This window comes from Heteronotia binoei, chromosome 1 (assembly GCF_032191835.1).
Source record: "Heteronotia binoei isolate CCM8104 ecotype False Entrance Well chromosome 1, APGP_CSIRO_Hbin_v1, whole genome shotgun sequence".
NCBI classification, from domain to species: Eukaryota; Metazoa; Chordata; class Lepidosauria; order Squamata; family Gekkonidae; genus Heteronotia; species Heteronotia binoei.
Window position 1 is genome coordinate 188,125,779 of NC_083223.1, and position 24,162 is coordinate 188,149,940.

Here is a 24,162-nt window from a genome sequence, read left to right on the forward strand (position 1 = left end):
TGTTATCTTCACAACACCCCCAAGAGGTAGATTGAGGGATGAGAGAGAGCAACTGTCCCAAGACCACCTAGTGAGCATCATGGCTGAATGAGGATTTGAACACAAGTCTCTCAGGTCCCAATCTAACCACTAACCACTAGTTACGTCTTTCCACTGTTTTTGTGGAAGACTTTTGCAAGATTGTTTTTTAACCTTCTGTTTGTAGCATCAATTTTTTTTGGGGGGGGGAAGTGTCTGAAAACAAGGAGTATCATCCATTAACCCAATGTTTGGGCTGTTTTCATAGTTGTATGATGATAGTCATATATTTTAATATTAATATTTTATATTTGTTATTCATTTTTATGTTGTTTTTACTTTATTAGTTTTAATGTTGTAAGTTGCCATGAGATTCTTTGGGTTAGTGGTGACTAAAAAAAAATAAAATCAAATAAAGAAATATTATCATGAAATGAAGAGCATCATGCGTGGGTCTATGAGGCTGGAAGCTCTCAAACTTTGTCATAATGAAGCTGCCCTAAACAGCTTGAACCTTAAAAAAAATGTAAATAAGAAAGCCACATGGCAGACCATTCACTCGATGGCAAACATTCTTGGTCTCAGAGTGAGATGGCTGGATCAAAGAATACTGGTGGTGGTGGTGGTGGTGGAGAACAGGCCATATGGAACATCTAAAACATATTAAAATAGAGATGGCTATGAATATCTCAATGGTGATAACCAGCACAAAAAACTGGCATACATTGATGGTGATCACATGCAAAGAAGGACTGCTCTGTGTAAAATGTTGAGAGGTTGATAGGTGAAGCAAATTAAGTAGGGGCAAAGGAAACAGCACCTGTGGAAATTCTGAACTTCTGCTTGAACCTACAAAACACCAGATTCAAAAGGATAGAAAAACATGTTGCTGCCACTTCAAAAGAAGGGGAAGATGAAAAAGCACACTGGAACAGCTAGGAAGGCAAGATGCAGAGAAGAAGAAAAACAGAAATGGTTGAAACAAAGCATAAGTTATAGCCAGGCAGCCACCTATTGAATTGAAAAGCAAGGGTAACTAACAGCCAATACAAACAGCCACTTTACCACGCTGCAGGTTTAAATACCATGTGGCTGCTGGGTTGCTTGTATTAGTACAATATTGTGGTTTTTCTGCCACACATTCTTATGCATGGTATCAACAGGGATTTTTTATTGAATGGTAAGGTTTCCCTATATTTTCTACATTGTTGTAAGGCCACAGACTAATTATCAGTGGCTGGCATATTGAGTGGGAAGAGAATCTCCCCTTAAGCTGTAGAATTGCATGGACAGCATTTTCCCTGTTATCTTTATTTTTTCTCCATAGTTTCCACTGTAATTTGAATTAAATAGTAATGTTCATGACTTTTAAAAATCACTTATATTTTGGTGTTTTTAATTTTGTCTCTGTATATACACAAATGCTTAACTTTGATTTTAATGTATAAAGTAAAACTTTTGGTGGATTTTTCCACATATGAATAAGCGGATGTAGATAAGGCACCATAAAAAGATAAAACCCACTTGAGTAAAGGACATGCAAATAATGTGTGTGTGGATAATTAAATTATATACAACAGGAGCTTATTTTAACCTTGCATCCAACAATCTACTTCTGTAAACAAGAACCAGGACATAGCAAACTCTGTAGCAATGCCTGGAGGGACAGGTAGAACTATTATCTTCACTCTATAGAAACAGGAAAGTTTCTAGTAGAACAACAACTGATTCTTATTTCTGTGTCAGCTTCATTTCCAAAGCAGAGCACTTCTGTCTTGTCTGGATTAAGTTTCAATCAAGCTGTTCACATAACCACACAGAGAAAATAAGTCAGGTTTGCCTGTGTGAACTAGTTTTTATTGGAACACTTTCAGCACTCCTTAAGAGCACGTGACCTGCACAGAGCTCATTTTAGGTCTATATACAGTACTAAGGGTTCTTGAAAAGTATAGCCAAGGCAAATATGACTCACCAAACAGGAAACATTGTTGATCTCATGCTGTGTGTGTTTTTCTTAAGTCATCACAGAGGTTAAAAAATAAAAATGTGTATCATTTTTCATGAAAGGATGTTAATATGGTGTATTATTATTCCCTATGAGTATAGGACAAGGCAGTTCTATTTACTTATTTTTTAGTTAGGTATTTATCCCACCCTTCCCTGCAAGCAGGGCTCAGGGCAGATTACAACAGTTTAAAATGTTTATTTATTTATTGTTCAGATTTATATTCCACTCTCCCCTCAAGCGTGCTCAGAGCAAATCACAGGCAATAGTTAGGACATTCGGTGAACATAGGCAGTTAATAATTAGTTAAAATACATTTCATAAAATTTAAAACAGTTGTACCATTTGTTGTGTGCACAGTCTCAGACACTGGTGCCACTGGACTCTGATGTTCATTCATTCCAGGCCATGTAGAAGTGGCATTTTTAGCAGAGAGGGCTGACTTTTTTAGGGATGCCTGCTATCTCAGGCAAAGGCCTGGCAAAACAGCTCTGTTTTACAGGCCCCGTGGAATGGTAGAAGGTCCCACAGGGCCCTGATGTCACACAGGAGTATGTTCCACCAGGCCGGGGCCAGAGCAGAGCTCTCTCAGTCAAAGCCCAAGCTGTGCCAGGCTCTCTCAATCACACTGCAAAATAAGTGAACACACAGTGAAATGGCAAGCAAAAAACAACTGTGCAACGTAATTTTAAAGATACAATATAATATGCACACTAAGTATCAATCAACAGTGAACAAGTATATTCAAATTAGATTGCACATCCTATCAGTTGAAAGCTGTAATAGACACAGAAGAGTAGATGAAACTCGGCCACACGAGCCTTAGTCATAAGTGTTGTTGGAAAATTGTTTAGGATGTTGCAGATGTGCTGTTATTATTGAATCTTGAAAAAGCCCAGATATGTGAAATGCTGCAATCCTCAAACTAATGGGATTAGAAGGAGTTCAGTGTAAGCATGTGGATGAGAAACTTGCCTTGGACTACTATGGAAATAAATTAGTAAATAAATAAATTAGTAGACTATCAGAAAATCTACAGCAGAGTTTCATCTACTCTTTTTTCCCCAGCTCAACAGTTTTATTGAAAAATAAATAGTTACAGAATCAACACACATAAAACAATGTACAGAAAAAAACAATAAGCGACCAAGTATTGACAATTAATGAAATAGCAATAGTGATAATATAGTACTATCTAAATGTACATCACACCCAGACACAAACTCCTTGCCCAATGCATAATTCAAGAAGGGCAACATTTATCTAATAATGAATGCAGTCCAGATTTTTTAAGTTACAACAGTATCAGCCAATTTGTCCAAAATAAAGTACTCCCAAAGTTTAGTGCGCCAAGTTTAGTTTCATCTACTCTTCTATGTCTGTTACAGCTTTTGATGGTTTGGATTATGCAATCCTGTTCATTTGGATATAAGAGTTTTTTATACTTGTTCACTGTTGATTGATATTTATTTAGTGTGCATATTATATTGTATCTTTAGTACTATGTTGCGGGGGGGGGGTTCTGCTTGCCCTCTCTCAATTGAACAGCAGAGCTACAGAGCCAAGCTCCTCCATTGGCTGAGGCTCCTCCCCCCTCTTCCTCCCTTGGAGAAGAGGGAGGGGGAAGAGGGAATGAGCGGGAGGCTCCCTTGCTTGGCTGCATTGCATGGGAGAAATACAAAAAGCACCTTTAAGACCAACACAGTTTTATTCAGGGTAAAAGCTTTTTGCCTTGCTATAGTGTGTGTGGGTGTGGGTGGGTGTGTGGGTGTTTTGTCAAGCTTGTTTTTTCAGGGCTCTCCAAGGTGCAAGTGGGCTCCCTCCCCCTTTACACTGTATTCATGCCCTCCTGATCCAATCTCAGTAGGAAAGCGATGTAGACTATTTCTTTTGACTGTATTAATGCCCTCCTGATCCTGATCCTGCCTTACAGAAGTTGCAGGGTTTTTTATGGGAAACACTATAGTTTTGAGAAGCACATAGACCTCAGTCTGTGTCATGGTGCCTTCACATGTACATCTGATGTACAAAAGCACACAGTACCCAGCCATTTCATGCTTTTCCCTGGGTCCTAGGGCACTAAGCACTATAATGAATGTCAATAAACCAAAAGCAGGTTTGCAACACCTGAACAGAATATTCAAAATTGCGACAGCATAGACATTATCTCCAGATTTTGATGCAGTAATTCAGAGCAAGAGTGTCAGTTCTCAGAGAGACTGTTAAATAAAATATTGCAAGTGTGTTTGTGTTTGTGTTTGTCTGTGCCCTTTATAAAGTTTATATTTCTGTAACCTGGTATATTACATTTTATGACACAAATGGCCTGGCCTGACAAGGTCTCATTTATGTCAGATTTGGCCATCACAACAAATTAGTTTGACACCGCTGGGGTTTTCTAGGCTAGAGACATTCACGGAGGTTTGCCACTGCCTAACTCTGTGTAGTGACCCTGGTATTCCTTGGTGGTCTCCTATTCAAATACCAATCAGGATCGCCCCTCCTTAGCTTCCCAGATGTGACAAGATCAGGCTAGCGGCTAACCTTTGCTATCTAGGTCTGGGCAAATGCATGGATACAGTTGTTCAACTCTTTGATATCTAGCTAAGAACACAGACATCTTCTTCCACAACCAAAGAGCCAGAAAGCAATTAGTATTCTCTCCAGTATGATCTTCAGATCTCCATTTTTAAAAGGCTGATGTAAATCAGTTGGGACCTTGATTTACATAAGGACCACAGCATGGCAGGGAAGCATTGAGCAGTCAGATAATGTAAGTTAACATATTCCCAATGAAAATAATGAACAGCTCTAGATGACTATCACTCCTAGGGTTGCCAATTCCCAGGTGGGGGCAGGGGATTCCCTGGTTTGGAGGCCCTTCCCCCACTTCAGGTTCATCAGAAAGTGGGGGGGGGAGGGAAATGTCTGCTAGGCACTCCATTATTCCCTATGGAGACCGATTCCCATGGGGTATAATGGAGAATTGATCTGTGGATATATGGGGCTCTGATGGGGCTGTTTTTTGCGGTAGAGGCACCAAATTTGTAGCAGAGCATCCGATATCTATCCTTAAAAGACACACCAAGTTTCAAGAAGATTTGACTTGGGGGTCCAATTCTATAAGCCCTAAAAAAAGGTGCCCCCTCCTTTATTAGTTCCAATGGAGGGAAGGCATTTAAAAGGTGTGTGGTCTCTCTAAATGCGATGGCCAGAACTCCCTTTGGAATTCAATTAGGCTTGTCACAACCTTGATCTTGGCTCCACCCCTGATGTCCCCAGATATTTCTTGAATTGAACCTGGCAACCCTACTCACTCTCAAGCCTCAACACAGGATATGAATAAAAAACCTTCTGCAAGAAATCACAGCATAGTCAACAAGCCCCTTCCTACAAATTTTGTATTAACTCCATGTTTCCAGTTTTAAGAGAGTACTATCATACATAAAGCAAGGAACTGTTAAACTAGTACATTTTTTCTCTACAGTGTTGGGGCATGGGGCAGATACTGTGTGCAACTGAGTGTTTTGCATATCTCTGTGAGAGGTGAAATGTTTTGGAGCTGAACTCTGAAGGCGACTCCTGAGCTTCTGGTGTGTGTTACCTTATCTTTGTAACACCAATTTCAATGGTGATGTTGGAATTCCTGGAGTGTGTGTAGAGTTATTAAATGGCAAGTATTAGCAACATGTTCTTTGTTGCAAACTCTGATGGTTTGTGCAGCCTGCCATTTCACCAGAGTATCCATCATTATGTTTCTACTTGTGTGCTCTAAATTCTATTTACATGAAAACATTGATGTAGCAAGCCTCAGTATATGAGCTCAAGATTCTCTGGTTAGGCCTATATACTCCTGATGCTGTGCTGTGATTTCTTGCAGATGTTTTTGGATTAATATCCTGTGTTGAGACTTGAGAGCAAGTGATAGTCATCTAGACCTGTTCATTAGTTTCATTGGGAATATGTTAACTTGTGTTATCTTTTTTTTTTGGGAGGGGGGAAGGTTGTTCAATGCTACACTTTTACAGGTGGTAGCTTAGTATGAGTCTCCAAATGAGCACAGTAAGCACTGAGTCTCCCTCCACATGCTCCTTGATTTGCCCACTGCTCCTCCCTGAGATAGCAGTGGCCTGCTGGAGATTTTCTCTGGCATTTTTCCCCCTGCCAGTGTAGCACTGTGCTCTATAATTAGTGCAGGTATCGTACGGTTTTGCCCAGGTTCAATCACAAGACTTCTTCAGTAGGATCAAAAGAAGTTTTAATGATGATACTTAAAGCAAACATTACATGGCAAGTGTTCACTAGTCCAGGTCTTGCCAGATTGGAGTACAATAGAAAGTTATCAACTATTATACAAAAGGGGGAAACAGCTATTCACTTTCCTGTGCCCACCAAAAGTCTTTTGAAAATCTCTTGGAATAATATACAGTTCTTTCTCAGGCCTCAATAACCAAGGCCAAGTCTGCTCTTCAGTTAGTGTCTCTCAGTATTGCCCAGGGAGACTAGATTAGACCTGTCTCTCTGTGGCCTCTTTCCACCTGCAAATCTGCATCCTATATAACACAAAATACTAAACATTCAACAAGAGACCTTGTGAGTGTCAGTAACTGAGAACAAGTTTACACAATGAGGTTAGTATCATATGTAATCAGGGCTGGCTCGCCCACTAGGCAAACTAGGAAGTTGCCTAGGGCGCCAGGGGGCGCTGAATTGTGCTCCCCCCTCCAGGTGCCCAAGACAACCACCTAGTTTGCCTCTCCCCTCCCCGCTGCTGCTGCCATCACCACCACTGCCAGTCCCCTCCCTTCCGCCGCACTTCCCCGTGATGAGGCTGGGCCCTACCAGCTTGCAGGCACCCACACGTTTTTTGAAGCCAGTGCTGGAGGAGGCTTCACTCCCCCTCACTTCCAGTTCTGGAAAGGAGGGGGGAGAAGCCTCCTCCTCTGCTGGCTTCAAAAAATGTGTGGCTGCCTCAAAGCCGGTAGGGCCCAGCCATGTCGCTGCGAGCTTTGGGGGGGGGGGCGTGTGATGGAGTGAGGTGCGGCAGAGGGAGGGTGGGAGGCGGCAGAAAGGTGTGCAAGTCACGGAGCCTGCCTGGGGTGCCATGCGCCCTAGGGTTGGCACTGTATGTAATCTAGAATGGGTTACATTTAACATGAACTTGTTAATAGGCAAGGGTAATAATACCAGGGTAATAACATCAGCAATGCAAATGTCAACCAGAGAACAGCAACCATGAAATGGAACCTTCTCAGGGACCTGTTCCTGACAGGTATACTTAGGAATATAAATGAAAGATCATAAGAGCAGTTGTGCCAGATGAAATCAATGATCTATCTAGTTCAGCATTTTGTTTTACAGAGGTCACCAAATGCCCCCGCCACCAAAAGGCCTACAAGTAGTGGAAAGATGCCCAAATCTTCCTCCATTGTTGCCTCCTAGCACTAGTATCCAAAAGTTGTTTCCATCATGGAAGTTCCATGCAGTCATCATGGCTAACAGTCATTGATGTACCTTCATGAATTTGTCTAACTTCCTTTAAAGCCAACTAAATTAGTTGACACCATTACAGCCTGTGGCACCGAACTCCATAAGAAGAAAATTTTATTTTTCAACACTGCCACACTCTAGCTTCTTTTTCTTCATCTATACTCAGCCTTTCTCCCCAGTGGGGACCCAAGCCAGCTTATATTGTTCTCTTCTCTATTGTATTTGCATTGTAGTTATCCCCCCCCCCAATATTCACCACAATGCCAAGTTCCTTTTCCTATTCATTCCTCACCAGTTCAGACCCCACCAGCAGATATTCAAAGTTAGAATTTTGTGCCATAATTGGTATCACTTTACACTTAATTGCATTTGCCAAGTCATCACCAGTTTGGTTCTCACCATCCTCAACAACTGGGTTTCATCTGCAAATTTGAGCCATTACGCTGTTCACCTCACCCCCATTCCAGATATTTATTAACAAATTAAATAATACTGGTGCCATTACCAATCCCTGAAAAATCCCAATTACTTCCATCCATTGTGAGAACAGTACATTTACACCTACTCTCAACCTCCTAACATTTAATCCATTTCTAATTCATAAGAGGACCCATTTTCTTTGTCATGTCTGCTGATTACTTAAGGAGTCTAGGTGTGGCACTTTGTCAAAAGTGTTTCAGAAATCCAAGTATATAATGACTACTGGTTCACCTATATTCACATATTACTCCAAAAGGTAGCGAGACTGCACTTGTCTTTACAGAAACCATGCTGATTCTTCCTCAATAGGACTTGTTCCTTTATGTGCCTAATAAGCCTATCTTTAATAACAGCTTCTTCCAATTTACCTGGAACAGACATTTGACTGACTGGCCTGTAGTTCTCTGGAATTCTTCATGAATTCATTGTTTCATTCTCCACTGCACAAAATGTAAGGCACTTACTCAAAACTAGACCTGCTGTTTTCAGAACAGGGTGTCTGAAAAACTGGTACTAGGGTTGCCAATCCCCAGGTAGGGGCAGGGGATTCCCTGGTTTGGAGGCCCTCCCCACTTCAGGGTCATAAGAAAGTGGTGGGGGGTGGGAAATGTCTGCTGGGCACTCCATTATTCCCTATGGAGACCGATTCCCATAGGGTATGATGGAGAATAGATCCATGGGTATTGGGGGGGGGGTCTGTTTTTTTAGGTAGAGGCACCAAATTTGCAGTATCACATATGGTGCCTCTCCTCAAAACACCCTCAGAGTTTCACAAAAATTGGACCAGAGGGTACAATTCTATGAGCCCCCAAAGAAGGTACCCCTATCCTTCATTTTTCCAATGGAGGGAAGGCATTTAAAAGTCCCTTTAAATGTGATGGCCAGAACTTCCTCTGGAGTTCAATAATGCTTGTCACACCCTTGCTCTTTGTTCCACCCCCAATGTGTCCTGGCTCCACCCCCAAAGTCCCCAGATATTTCTTGAATTGGACTTAGCAACCCTAACTGAGACAAATAATTGAAGAAACAGGTCACTATACGTGACACTGAAATACCAAGCAGTTACAATCTTCTAAATCCATTGACTCAGGTCAGCATTGTGAGAGGGAACAATCCTAAGCAGGTCTGATCAAAAGAAGTCCTATGTTTATCATTTTACTTGATTTATAGCATGCCTTTCTTTCCACTGGGAACCAAAAGCAACTTACCTCATTCGCCTTTTCTCCATTTTATCCATACAGCAGCCCGGTGAAGTAGGTTAACCTGACAGTTGTGAGACAGGCCCAAGCAGGCTGCCATGGCCCAGTAAGGATTTGAAACTGGATGTTCCAGATCTTTGTCTGACACTCTAAGCGCCACACCACACTGGTTATCAATGTTATTTGGTATGGCTTATTCCCAGGACAGTGTGCCTTCTCCCCAAGGGAACAATTGTCCTCTAAAAGTAAAAAAGCAAATATTAAATGTGTAAGTGCAGATTCTTTTCATAATGGGAAAAGGGTTTTTTATTTAAAAAAAAGATGAAATACAGTGCCAGTTTCTAAAGAGAAGATTTAGGATGCTTCTGATCCATTTGAAAGCTTTATTTTCTTGCACATGCATCTTACAGAAAGTAGGAAATTGTTAAAACACATACATACATTTCTGTCCTTTTGCTAGCTTTACAGCCTTCTATTTCTGATGTCAGAGCTTTTTCTCTGGAAAAAGATTTGCTGGAACTCTCAAGAGGGAAACGAAGGAGAACTTTGAGAATTTTGTTTTCATGAAGAGGTTCCGGAACTCCGTTCCACCTCGTTTTCCCCAGGAAAAACAGCCCTGGATTAGGCAAATAAAACTGGCAAGAAGAACCCTTACGTTTAAAGTGGATTAACATCAATGCAAGGAAAGAGCTTATATGGCTTAAACTCTTGCGGTGGGCAGCGTTGCCTTTCGTCTCCCTCATATATATTTTGCTCAAGACTAGGTGAGTGCAGGAACAGCCTGTTTGAAGACAAGTCACTGCACTGACTAGGCCCCGCCAGTTACTAAGAAACACAAACAGAGAAGGCTACGATGAAAGGACTACGATTTAAGTGCGTGCGCGCCCACGTGAACGCTCGGGCCGCAGCGGTGACTGAGTTTATCGCGCTTGCGTAGTCGGATAAGGGGTGGCAAAGCCGTTCCGGCTCGACTCGATACTCCCGCGCATTTGTTGAAGTAAAGCAACAGCGGCAAGAGGCGCGGGAGGAAGATGTTGTGGAAAGAACGTACAGCGCATGCGTAGCGAGGCCTAAGACAGGCAAGAGGGTGGGGAGGAGAAGAAGGAGGATTGGTGGCGGCGGCGCTTCCCCGGCTTAGTGCAGCTGGAAAGAGTGAGGGAAAGCTGCGCCGACTGCGTTGGGCACTTTCGGGTGCCGGACGCGGCCGAGCTAGAGGCGTCAGGGCGTCTTTTGGGGAGGAGAGTGAGCTGTTGCTTTCCCTGCTGTCGCCGCCGCCGCCTCCTCCTCTTCCTCAGTGAAGCGCTCTCTTCTTTCTCTGTCCCCGCCCGGGACCGAATCTGTTGGCTACAAAATGGCGGACGGGGAGCTGAATGTGGATAGTCTCATCACCAGGCTGCTGGAAGGTGAGTGTGTGTCCGCGGTGGGTAAGATACGCGAAGGGACCTATCTGCGGCAGAGTAGTAATGCCCGGGAGGTAGAAGGCTTTCTTGCAGTGTGGTGGGGAAAGTTTCCTTCCCACCCACCCCCAGTAGGAACGAGGCGGAGTCTCCCTTCAACTATCTGCGAAGGGCACTAATAACATTGCTGGGCTCTTGGGGGACAGGGAAGGTATGTGAGTGCGTAAAGTGAATATTCCCTGCTGTTTGGTAGGTGGCTAAGAGGGTGTCTGCTGTCTTTCTAGTGTGTGTCTTAAATCCTCCGACCCGCAGGAGGACGCACATGACTAATATCTGTTCGAGCCCTCATATGTAAAACATACACATATTACATATTCGTTTTGCGTACACACTAATGTGGATGTGGAAGCACTAGTGGAAATGTTTAATACTTGACTGTAAGATGTGGTCCTTTTTCTTACGCAGGACTAGCTTACATGCATAGTGTTACAAAATATGCAAATCCACCCTCCCACCAGATCTTCTGTAGCTTTCTCTCTCAACCATCCTTCAGTCTCTACTACAACGATGGGTGAGGTACGAAGGCGTAGGTAGAAGTAGGAGGTTCCTTTTTTTCCAGCTCTTTCCCCCTTCCTCTCCTACTGGATTCATATTTTTCCTAGCTCGTTTGTCCTCTGTCCCCTACTGCTATTGGATTCATATTATCAATCTTTTGCACTATTCTGCCGTTCTTCAACGGTGGGGAGGTCTTGTACAAGAATAATCGATTTATAAATAATAGTTAACACTAAATTAGGTCTTGGAAGGTGTTGCTTTTTCATGGGTTTTATGAAAGTGATTTTTTCCTCCTTGGTGATTAATGTGTGTATATCTGGTGTAATATAAAGACTTAGTTCTTAGTGTTGACTCCACTTCTTATAGTAAATACAGCACTCTCCTTTTTTCTTCTGCAGCTGTTCAGCCGTATTTAGCATTGAAGTGTGCCTACCTATTTTCTACTGTCATTTACACCTGCATGTTGTTGTGCCTTATCTAGTGTTTTTTTTCCTGAAATCTTTTTTTCCTGAAATCTTCATAAAATTATGTGTTTCTCTGCTGGGTAAAACAGACTAAAGAATGGATGTTTAGACACAGTTCAGATCTACTCTGAAATAACTCTGACGTTCATGTGAGCTTAATTTCATTTACTTACTTTTTAAAAATAAACCTGCCTTTACCCTGACAATGAGGGCTTCAGCAGACATGTACTTCAGTTACTAATAGGACAGAACTCAACATCTCAGAAAAGATAATGTTGCAACAGAATGTCAGTATTCTCAGATCGAAACAGTTGTCTTAAATCTGTAGAACTGTTGTAAACTACTTCTGTAGGGAAATAATACCTTAAAGTTCTCTGAATAGTTCATTGTGCCAAAAGCAGATTAACACTCTGTTCCAAAGTACATAGATTTGGAAATGCTGTTGAAATTAATGTAGTTTGTTTCTTTGTCCCTTATCCAATGGTGGTGGTGATCCACTCCTAAAAAACAAAGTAGGAGTCAAGCAGCACTTTTAAGATCAACAAAGCTTTATTCAGAATGTTAGCTTTCGTATGCTCTAAGCACCCTTCATCAGAGCTCTGCTTACTGTACCTGATTCCTCATCTGATGAAGGGTGCTTAGAGCACACGAAAGCTTACATTCTGAATAAAACTTTGTTGGTCTTAAAGGTGAAACTTGACTCCTACTTTGTTCTACTGCTTCAGACCAGCTCGGCTGCCCACTTGGATCACTCCTGAAAAAGACATATATGGATTTGGTCAAGTGAAAGTTTAACAGGCTATTGTGTGGAGACAGTCTCGATCATTCAGCTGTTTTGTGCAACACTGTCTTGACACCACCCATATTAATATTGCCTTTAATATCGTCTATAAAACACATCCATAGCACTTGTCGGTTGTTTGGGATGCAAACAGAGGCTAGGTAGTACCTCCCACTATCATGGGTGATGGGGGGATGGAACCTGGCCTGAATCAAGGTGTGCCATCTTCATTGACTTATGCTTGAGAGTTTTTTGGGGCAGCAGCCTATGCTTGAGAATTTATTGGGGCAACAGGATGCTTTTATTTCACACTTCTGTGAGATCTGTGAACAATGCACTGAGCATATTGTAATATATGCAGTTCTCTGGATTATTGCCAGTGCAATTAGGATTGAGGTACCAGTTCTCTGCAAATGAATTGAATTGTGTTCTACTGAAGCTTCACGTTTTAGCTTTGCTCAGAGGTTGTGACAAGTAATTGGAGATGGTTATATACTTCAGCATAAGGACTGTGATTCTGAGGTTGGTTTTGATTAGAGATTTTATTTTGTCTTCTCCAAACAACTGAGTATAATTCTTTTTCTGTGTCTATATTTTGAATACAGTTTATATTTTATTTCCTGCCGTGCTGATGTATCCTATATTGGTGAGCATCACAGATGCTGAGGTTTTTTAGGATTCACAGCTTCTCTATATAATCATGGCAGATGAGAGCACCTTAACTCATGTGACTGTTTAATGATGCTGCTATGGTAAGATGAGATTAAAGTGAGAAATCTCTTGATTTTGAGCAGGACTGAAGCATATATATGTATATAATATATGTGAGTGTGTATATATACTGTTAAGTGTCATCAAGTAATTTTTGACTTTTCTTCCTTTCTCACAATATGAGAACTTGTGAATGTTGCTGAGTGCATGTTACTGAGCAGTCAGGTTAGAAGTTGATAAAAGGAAGTAGTTCTTCACCCAAAGGGTGATTAATACATGGAATTCACTGCCACAGGATTGGTCATGGCTACAACCATAGACAGCTTCAAGAGGGGATTGGATAAGCATATGGAGGTCCATCAGTGGCTGTTAACCACAGTGTATTGTTGGAACTCTCTGTCTGGGGCAGTGATGCTCTGTATTCTTGGTGCTTGGGGGGGCACAGTGGGAGGGCTTCTAGTGTCCTGGCCCCACTGGTGGACCTCCTGATGGCACTTGGGGTTTTTTTGGCCACTGTGTGACACAGAGTGTTGGACTGGATGGACCATTGGCCTGATTGATCCAATATGACTTCTCTTATATTGACTTATGGTGATCCTATGAACTAATGAGAGCCAATTTGGTGTAGTGGTTATGTGTGCGGACTCTTATCTGGGAGAACCATGTTTGATTCCCTACTCCTCCACTTGCACCTGCTGGCATGGCCTTGGGTCAGCCATAGCTCTGGCAGAGGTTGTCCTTGAAAGGTCAGCTGCTGTGAGAGTCCTCTCAGCCCCACTCACCTCACAGGGTGTCTGTTGTGGGGGAGGGAGATAAAGGAGATTGTGAGCCGCTCTGAGACTCTTGAGTGGAGGGCGGAATATAAATCCAATTTTTCTTCTTCTTCTTCTCTTATTGTTAACAGCCATTCACAGGTCTTACAAACTGAAGATTGTAGCTTCCTTTATTTAGTAAATCCATCCCTGGTTGGGTCTCCCTCTTTTCCTAGCATTATTGTCTTTTTCAGTGACTCTTGTTTTCTCATAATAATATGACCAAAGTACGTTAGCCTCAGTTAAGATGTTACTGGACTCTTACTCTTTTCTACTGCTCCAGACAGACTAACATGGCTACCCATCTAGATCTAGCCTCAGTTTCATCATTTTGACTTCTCGGGAGAGTTCAAGCTTGAGTTCTAGAACACATTTCTTTTAGGTGGTCTTCAGTATCCATAAAACTCCACTACCACATTTCAAAGGAATCTGTTTTCTTCCTGTCAGCTTTCTTCATAGTCCAACTTTCGTACCCATACATAGTAACGTGGAATACTGTGGCACGAATTAACTTGATCTTGGTTAATAGCAACACATCCTTAAACTTAAGGATCTTTTCTAGCTTCTTCATGGCTGCCCTCTCCAGTCTCAGTCTCTTTAGTTGCAGTCTCCTTTTTGGTTGACTGTTTTAGCCCTCTGTTTTCAAATACTCAGAAGACTTGGGAATGCTTTTTTTAACATATATTTTTGTCAGATATATGCTTGAATATTAGCCTAGCCATCCATGCATTTACTTCAAGAGCTGTTGTATTGTTGCTTTGCCTTTTGGGTGGCTATTCAGGCTCTCTTGACAGTATATACAAGATATGACATGAAGCATAGTTTGGTGTCGTGATTAAGTGCATGGGGTCTTATTTGGAAGAACCAGGTTTGATTCTCCACTCCTCCACATGCTGTATTTGATTCCCTACTCCTCCTTCAAGAGCTGCTGTATTCTTGCTTTTGCCTTTTCTCCTTTCTGATAAGTTGATGGACTTGATTAAACTATGTACTTGAACATATTGCTGGTAGTACAGTTTCAAAACATTAATGCTGGTAAACTATGTAAACGTAGAGAAGTGCTACTGAGATGTGTGCAACATTCTCAGCTGTTGAAACCAGCACAAACTCCCTTACTAAATTCTTTCTGTTAAAGCATACATTTTCAGTCACTTCATGTAAAATCTTTCATAACTTGGATCTGCTGAACTCTGCTTTTTAAGTTGCTTTCAGTTACTGTCTTTCCTGCTGTTATGCAAAAGACTTTTTAGCCTTAAAAGGCTTCATTGTGTTGGTCCAATAGAGAAGGCATTGCATTACCAGTATACACTTCAGTTCTGACTGCAAAGGATACAGTCTGTTCAGCATGTAGAATTGCATGCAGAATACAGCACTTTTATGAATACATATTGTCATTGGAAGTAAAATTCCCTGAACACAGAATCAAGTGTAGAGCTTCAGCCTATGAAAGCTTTTCTTAGGAGTGTTTGGGAGGAGGCCTGCTGTGAGTCCTAAGAATTCTTTCCTAGCAGAACTAGAATTCTTTTCTTCTTTAGTATCTTGCACTAGGCTATTGAATACAGTGAACATTTTATAATGTAATAATGTTTGTCCAGCAGTTTTTGTGCTTCCTAATTCAACGTTCTCTGTTCCAATAGTGACTGTGCTGCAAATGCATTGGATATTATTCACATAAGTTCCCCACCCAGGTCCTAGTGCTGTAGATTATAAGTTGGTCAGTAGTGTCCCTTGCATGCTCCATTATATCCATTTGCCACTTGGAATCTGTGTAAGATGGGTCAGCAGTTGTATGAGTACAGCTGGGTTCCCAGGTTCCTTTTCTCCTGATGTTGAGTGAGGTGTCTGGGAGTGGGTGTCTCTGCTTCAGTTCAGAATATATTAACACTAGTGCAGGGGCATACAGCCACTACTTAATACTGGTTAGAATTGAGGAAAAACTATGTTCTTGAAGATGGTGAAAGATTTTTTTTAACTTGCTGGCTAGTGCATGTGGAAGGTGGTGGCATAATTTTTGGAGTCTACACAGGTAATACCAAAGTATCTTAAGTTTATTTTGACTGTCTGAAGTTACTTTAAGGATGAATAGCAAGGTGTACTATATCTAAAATGGTGCCCCTTAACCTGAAGCTAAGAAGATCCTATAGCTTCCATCTAGCCTAAATGATTTGTTCTCAGTAGCTTAAACTGTGCCTTAAAGACGTTCAAATTTCTTACAGACCTGCTGCTGCAAGACTTGAATCTAAACTATTTCATCTGACTCAGCCTTGGCAAAATCCAATATTACGAGAGTGGGAAATGAGCTGCATAAGAAATATAAGTAATTAGGATTTGGCTGCACTGAAGGAAACACTGGATTTTGCGTTCCACTTCAGAAACTTGATCTTTCTGTGGTGCATCGTTTGTCCTATATGAATGTTCTTGAGTCTAAAAATCTTCTGCCTGTACGCAGCGTGAAGGGGAGATTTTGTACTCTGTAATGACATTGGCCTGTTTCTCCTTCAGTTCAAGGAATGTAATGTTACAGAGCAGGGTCCTACTCTGTATGCCTGATAATGGTAGTGTGAGATAGTTAACCATGTTTTATGTTGCAGGGAAGAAATTGTTACTGCGTATGCTTTTAATAAACTTCAGATCTCTACAAATAAGAAGTATACTAAAAATGGTCTTTTAATGACTTAGAATACTAGGCAATTCGACTGTATCTTATAGCTTCGCGAGCTCTAAGTCTCCGGAAGCAATTCCTAAGGGAAATACCCAACTGAACGCCTTGGTTCTGGAATTTAATCAGTGTTTTTGGGGAGGAAATTATATTATATACTGTCTATGTTTTATTCCCATTATAGTATTGCCTGACTGTATCTTATTAAGTTATTTGTATTTAATTGATTGGTCTTTGACCGTAAAACTTTCTTTCATTCATTCATACTAGGCAATTCTATCCTTCTGGTCTCCTTATCTCTAGCCTCAAAAAGTTACACCACTGTTCATCAATGTGCTTTTCCCCCATGTGATTAATCTGTGGTCTAGGAGTGCTGGAGAGAAGAGTCTGTTAGTGTAGCACTGAAGACGAGGGCCTCTAGTGTTCAAAGGCTAATCACCGCTAGTGTGTTCTAGTAATGAAAGAGGATAATACCTGCTTCCCTGGTGTAATTACCTTATTGACATCTTACATTTAAAACTATATTTGTTTAAAAGGAAATGTAAATACATTTACTGTGATTTTTATCTAGTTAGATGAAATCCAAGTGAAGGAATTGTGCTTTTTTTTTTTGGTCTTAAAAACAAATTAATATAAAATTGCACCAGCCATATGCTGGTACATAAGAAGGTATAGAAAATTGGTGGCAGCTTTCTATAAATTCATTTGGTATATGTATTAAGCAATGTTTTTGAATTTATGTAGGAAGAGATGTTAAACTAATTGTTCTTGTGAAACTGCTATGTGGCACAGGTAGTGTCTGATCAGAGTAAGAAACCATGTATGATAAACATGATTTTAAATCATATATTTAGAGGAACATTGGTGACCAGAAAGTGGTGTTTCATTAGCTTTCTTTTGCAAATATAGCTATTAAATTCTGAACAGATTTTTACTGTAAAAACAGGGTTAAGACTGGAAAATATGCAATGTTCTAAATGGGTATGAAACCATTAAATTATGGGCTCCCTAATACAGCCCAAGGAGTATGGCATCCATAAGATATCCACCACCTTTCACTCTCAAATGCTTGAGCATAGGAGAGGCTGATGTGGAGAATGTCCCTGGGACCAAGCCTAGGATACAGTGTTGAAGCCATTCTGCTGTGTGCTTTCCATCTTGAATAGAGGAGCAGCTGAGTTAATAGCTGTCCCCAGACGTGAATCTAAGGAGTTCAGAATCACTTATTGGGTGGGGAAGGAAAGGTCCCCTGTGCAAGCACCAGTCGTTTCCGACTCTGGGGTGACGTTGCTTTCACAACGTTTTCATGGCAGACTTTTTATGTGGTGGTTTGCCATTGCCTTCCCCAGTCATCTACACTTCCCCCCAGCAAGCTGGGTCCTCATTTTACTGACCTTGAAAGGATGTATGGCTGAGTCAACCTAGAGCCGGCTACCTGAAAACCCAGCTACACCGGGGATCGAACTCAGGTCATGAGCAGAGCTTAGGACTGCAGTACTGCAGCTTTAGCACTCTGCACCACAGGGCAGAGTTATTGGGTGGAGAGGAACATAAAAAGAGGGAAAGAGCATATTTGTTCTGCCCCCTGTTCACTAAAGTTCTCATCCTGTCTTTTGTTAGTGAAAGTGTCACATTAAACTGACAAAAAAACACTGAGTTTATTAGTTTTGGTAATTATTAGTATTTACAGTGTATGTAGTTCAAAATGTAGAAAACATCCTTAGAATATTAGCTGTTTAATATGCTGTGGTGATGGACTGTTTGTGTGTGGATGCATGTGACTTCCACTTTTTGTTCAGTTTTTCCTGGTACCTGTTTGTAGCCCTTGTAGCCTCCCTATCTGGGGAGGTGGAGATAGAGACACATGTTGCCCATCCGCCTGAGCTAGCACATTTCTGCCTGTCTGTGCTGCCAGTTTCACTAGCTAGCTGCATTATACAGAAATTTTGTTCTGTTCCAGTTCTGTTGTGCCTGTCATTTCAGTAAAAGCTTTGTTATTTGGCACTTGATTATCCAAAACACTCAGACAACGGGCATTGCCCAGAGGACAAGTTTCTACCCCTTAACCATCATACCCATAAATATTCAGGTGTGCACTTGTCCCTTCGCAACCAGCTCAATACCTCCCGTTTGTTGCTGGGCTTCTGACAGCTGGTGCTGCCATCTGATATCATCCTTGCATGCTTCTTTCCCCACTAGCTTGCTTTGATCTGTCAGAAGCCAGCTCTGACAAAGGGCTCCTGTGCAGTTCGCTTGCTTGTCCACCACTGCGTAGAATGACTCAGAGGGAAGAGCCCTGCCAAGTATTGGGGCTGTCACCATGACATTCCCAGTGGGGGGTGGGTTTGGTCACTGCAGATTCCTATAGGCATTAGGTGGGGCTGAGCAATAAGATTGATTATTCAGCATGTTTGATTCACCAGGAACTTGGTGAGAGCTGGATAACAAAACTGTTACTGTACATTTAACTTGCACTGCTTTGGATAAACATCCCTGTCTGTGTTCTGTCTTATCTGCTCAAGGAGAAGCAGCTAAATTGGGTCAGTGAGTTTTGACTTGGTTTCTCTGGAAATTATGTTGTCTGTACCTGTGTCATCATTGTGGATAGTTAGTTAATAGTTTAATGCTTGTTCAATAGTAGGAGTGAAAAATTACCATAAATGTCTGAAGTGTAATAGCATTTACTCGATAAGTATTCTATTTATTTTGCACTAGTTAAGGCACAATAGTTTCCATTATTCTGTTACAATTTGGTGCTTTTAATCTAGGTATTTGCCCCCCCCCTTTTTTTGCTGTTATGTCTCAACTGACCTATGGTCATAGCATATTCAAGGCAAGAGAAGTTCAGAGGTGGTTTGCCATTGCCTCCCTTTGTGTAGTGACCTTAATATTTCTTGGTAGTTCCTTACAAATACTAACCAGGGCTGACCCTGCTTAGCCTTGGCATGATTGGGCTATTCTGGGCTACCCTGATCAGGCCATTGGGCTCATATATTTCATAATATGAGAAGTTGGATGAAGGTTAGATGAAAAGGGGGCTGGTTTACATCTTATTCCTGGCTTTGATGGCAGAGTATTTTATTGACCTGATAACATACTTTAAATGATAAGACTTGTTGAGATTAGTGTTGTCAACTTTCCAGAATTTCTGAAACTGCAGAAAACACCTTCCCCCTCATTGGGAGGGGGGCATGAATGAGAAAGTTGAAGGGGAGCGGAAGTACATCCAGTTTCTTTTGCTGTTTAGCAACATAAAATACCTTATAAATAAACTTCACATATAAAATTGTACCACTTGGCATATTTATGAAATTTATATTTAAATATCTTTATTTTGTATATGGACAATTTTAAGGTTTCTCAGTACTTCAGAATGAGTTTAAGCTGCTGCATCCTACGCTACTATAGCACACAACTTTTAATTTTTGCTATCTGAGAGGTAGGAAAATAAAAATTGAAGACAGAAAAATTCTTGAGGAAATTCAAGGAAGAGTATCTGGCAAACTGGTAGAGTCTGGTAGAATTGGAATAGGTAGCATAGAATCACTGAGTTGGAAGAGGCCATACAGGCCATCTAGTCCAAACCCCTGCTCGATGCAGGATCAGCCTAGAAGAGCATCTGTAACAAGTGTTTGTCTAGCTGCTGTCTGCACCTGTTTCATTCAGTCCACAACCTTTTTGAAGTGAGCCTTCCAGAACTACACACTAATGCTTGTGGTGTGCAGTGTACAGCGAGACTATGACATTTTGTTATTTGAATGTTATGTCTCTGTGAATACACCCCAAAATCGCATTAGCCTTTTTTTTTGTCACTGCATCACTCTGGCTGCTCATATTTAACTTATGGGCCCACCCATTCCCCAAGATCTTGTTCCCACACACTGCTACCCAGAAGTGTCTCCCCCGTCCAGTATATGTATTCCTCATTTTTGTTACCCAGATGTAGAACTTGACACTTGTCGTTAAATTGCATCTTATTCACATCAGCCCACTTTTCCAGTGTGTTCAGATCTCATTGAATTCTATCTTTATTTTCTGATGTGTTCGTTGTCTTAGCAGTATTTTTGGATATTAAGCTAAATTTCATAACATTGAAAACACTGAACTTTCTCAACTCTGGCCCCTGCCTGGTGGAATTAGCTCCCTATGGAGATCTGGGCCCTACCTGAGTCACTACCATCTCGTAGGGCCTGTAAGATGGAGCTATTCTGCCAGGCCTTTAGTTGAGGCAGTGGGCATCCAATTCCAGCAACTATTCCATCAGTTAACCTTCCCATCATGCTTTACAGCCCTGTTGTGGTGCTGTATCTTACTATTAATGCCATCACCTTTTCTTTGTCTGAAAACTGCTGTATTTTGTGAAATGTGCCCTTCCCACCTGTGATGCACCTTATTTTGTTCTATTGTTTTTGGTTTGCTAATTCTATTGTGTTGTTTTAAATTTAAATTGTAGGGTTTTTATTGTTCAATTCATGTTGTGATCTGCCGTGAGCTCATTATGGGAAAGGGTGGAATATAAGCCTACTAAATAAATATTTAATGATGTATTACTAGCATATTGTTGTCAAAATTGCATTTAAACACAAACAATTATTGAGTATGTTATATATATCTACACTTTAAGAGTTCTTTTTTCTCAGAATGCTCCCCCAAATTTCCCAGTTTTTTCATTGGAAAAACTGAGGAAGTCCTTTCATGCTGTACTTTTTGTGAGTGTGAAAAACCTTGTACTGAGAAGCAATTTACTCATTTTAAAAAAGGAAAATATCGTATATGAATATTTTCCGGCAATCTTCCAAATTTCCCATTTTTCAATCAGAAAAATTGGGGAAAGTCTGGGTAAGGGGGTAGGGGGAAAGTCCCCCCCCCAATTTCCAGTTTTATTCCTTCACATCTCTGATTTGTGGTTTTGTAGTTTACAACCAGTATTTCTCAGTAGCTATTTCTTTAGTTCCATCCATCAACACAGTCACTCTCCTTCTCTCTCTGGACCTCTTCATACCCTTGCCTTGTTTGGAATGCAAAACTTAAAAAAATTGCTAGTAACATTAGGAGATGCTGCATGGAATATTGAGCATTCTGCTGTAAGTTTTCTTATATTGGGTATAGTTTGTTTCTACTTGCTCTGTTTTATATAGAGTGTGTTGCTTTGTTTTATGTAGTATTTCAGTACCATCTCTCTTGGAATTTGTGTGTTTATTTTACCCTTTTTATTGTGAAATGCTAACATATTGTTGAAAGCTGTGATTCTTCTTGTGGATCAAAAACTGGCTGAGTAATAGGAAGCAGAGAGAGTATAAATGGGCAGTCTTCACAGTGGAGGATGGTAAGCAGTGGGGTGCCACAGGAGAAACGTCGACTGCGGGGTGACATGATAGAGGTTTACAAGATAATGCATGGGATGGAGAAAGTAGAGAAATAAGTACTTTTCTCCCTTTCTCACAATACAAGAACTCGTGGGCATTCGATGAAATTCTGAGCAGACAGGTTAAAACGGATAAAAGGAAGTACTTCTTCACCCAAAGGGTGATTAACATGTGGAATTCACTGCCACAGGAGGTGGTGGCGGCCACAAGTATAGCCACCTTCAAGAGGGGTTTAGATAAAAATATGGAGCACAGGTCCATCAGTGGCTATTAGCTACAGTGTGTGTGTATATATAATTTTTTTGCCACTGTGTGACACAGAGTGTTGGACTGGATGGGCCGTTGGCCTGATCCAACATGGCTTCTCTTATGTTCTTATGTTCTCTCTTTATTGCGCTCTTGTTCACTCACATTTTTTATGCGGATAGATCTGTTAATCGTTTTTGTATTGGTTCATTCTGTTCCTCTAATGACTGGAACATTGGTTCATTCTTAAATTCTGTATCCATGAAGACTTTGTAGTATTTTATACTGTTTTGGCTTATTCATGTGTAGTTAAATATGAGTTAATGAAGCCAGTCTCTGAACACAGTGTTATGGTAAAAATACAGAAAACATGTTCTTGGTAAGTTCAAGTCACAACTAAATATTGCATTAGTCTGGAACTGGTGTTTGCCAGGGTTGTCAGATACATTGAACCAGTTAGTAGCTGGCTGTTCCATAATTCCTCATGGTTGAACCATGGGTCATATTTCAGATGATGAAGATGGGAGTGGCAGCCTGTAAGTTCTCACCATGCATTGAAAAGCAAAACTTTAAATCTGCCTGGGGCAGCTAGCTTGATGCATGATGAATCACCTTTGAGCTTACACTTAGCTTTTCTGAAAAAGCTAACACAGTTCACAACAACATCTGTCTAACATGTTTAAAAATATTGTTTTTAATGGTGGCAGCTTTCATAATTATGTGTATTTGGGGTTTGTAGATGTTTGTCATTGTCTTTTTGCTGCTGGAGGTTAGTGTAACTATATGTTTGAGGTTTGTAGATTTCTGTTATTGTCTGTTGAGTATAAAACCAGTCTCCTTATGTTGGTGTATAATTTTCAGTCTGTGTCTTCTTGCTTCTTAATGGCCAAGAAGATGGATTGGTAGGGTATAAGAAGGTTGCTCTGAAACACTTGCTTTGATGTTGGATCTGGAAGAAGGTTATAAACTCTAATTTTACCAAGCCATTTACTACTTTTTATCCATAGTGTTGCTTTAAGTATACTAATGTTCCTGTGGCTCCACTTCTTTTTTGCTTAGGCGTGCGCTCATTTCATGAGTAAAAGTAAAGATCGTTAATGTGTATATAAAGTATTAAACAGAGAAAGAAAGAAGGTGGGATTAGATACGGAGTGCTCTGCTTTCTTGACTTCTCCCCTCTGCACCTTGTACCTATTCATGTACATATATAATCTCTATCTGAATTCAGTCCTTTATGCATTCACCAAAAGACCTCAGTAATGTAATGTGATAGTTTTAGCTACTGTAAACTATTGGTTTGGTTTACCTGACAAATTGTGGTGTTTGGTATTCTTCTGAATATAATTGCTACGCAAATAAAGCCATAGACCATAAACCATGCATTGCAGTTCTCTAGATTCCTTGCATCTGTGTATGCATGCCCTTGGTTCTACAATCTTGGGTTGATAGCAAAACCAGAATGGGAGCTTGCACCCACCTGGGTTTGCAAGCTGGACATGCCAGCTGTGCGTAAAGATTGGAAAGGTGTTGACTGAGACATCTGAGCACAAGGGCAAAATAGCCTATCATGTATCTCTTACCACCCACTTGTTGGATTATTTCCTAGCTTTCTCTTTTTTTAGTTTACTGAAGCTTGTGATGTGAAAAATACAGGTAGTACTAAAAATATTCTGCACTTCCTGTTGACATAAATGTTTAGGATTCAGTACAATATTGACATAAATATTTAGGAGTCAGAACTTGAATTACTAAGCACTGTTTTTATGTCTAGGTTGTGCAACTTGGTAGCTATTTTTTTATGCAAATATGGCCATCAGATTCATGCATTAGACATATTACACCTTGGTTTGTGTCAGAATGCACTGTACTAGAGCAGGTGAGTCAATCAAGATGCGTTCTTTAGAAAACCTTGGTAATCATGCTATCAGTGACTGATGCTTTCCAGACAAGCAAAAAACCAAAACAGGACCTTGTCCTGA

The 24,162-nt window shown here is 40.9% G+C and overlaps 1 protein-coding gene across 1 annotated transcript in view; it reads left to right on the plus strand.

The window, feature by feature from the left end:
• The first annotated feature begins 10,009 nt into the window (after positions 1-10,009).
• The window catches only part of PPP1CB (protein phosphatase 1 catalytic subunit beta), a 43,232-nt gene continuing 29,079 nt past the window's right edge, over positions 10,010-24,162 (plus strand). Inside the window, exon 1 of the mRNA XM_060245269.1 lies at positions 10,010-10,595. Coding sequence (XP_060101252.1) covers positions 10,544-10,595 — 52 coding nt within the window. The 5' untranslated portion in view covers positions 10,010-10,543. The remainder of the gene's footprint in view (positions 10,596-24,162) is intronic.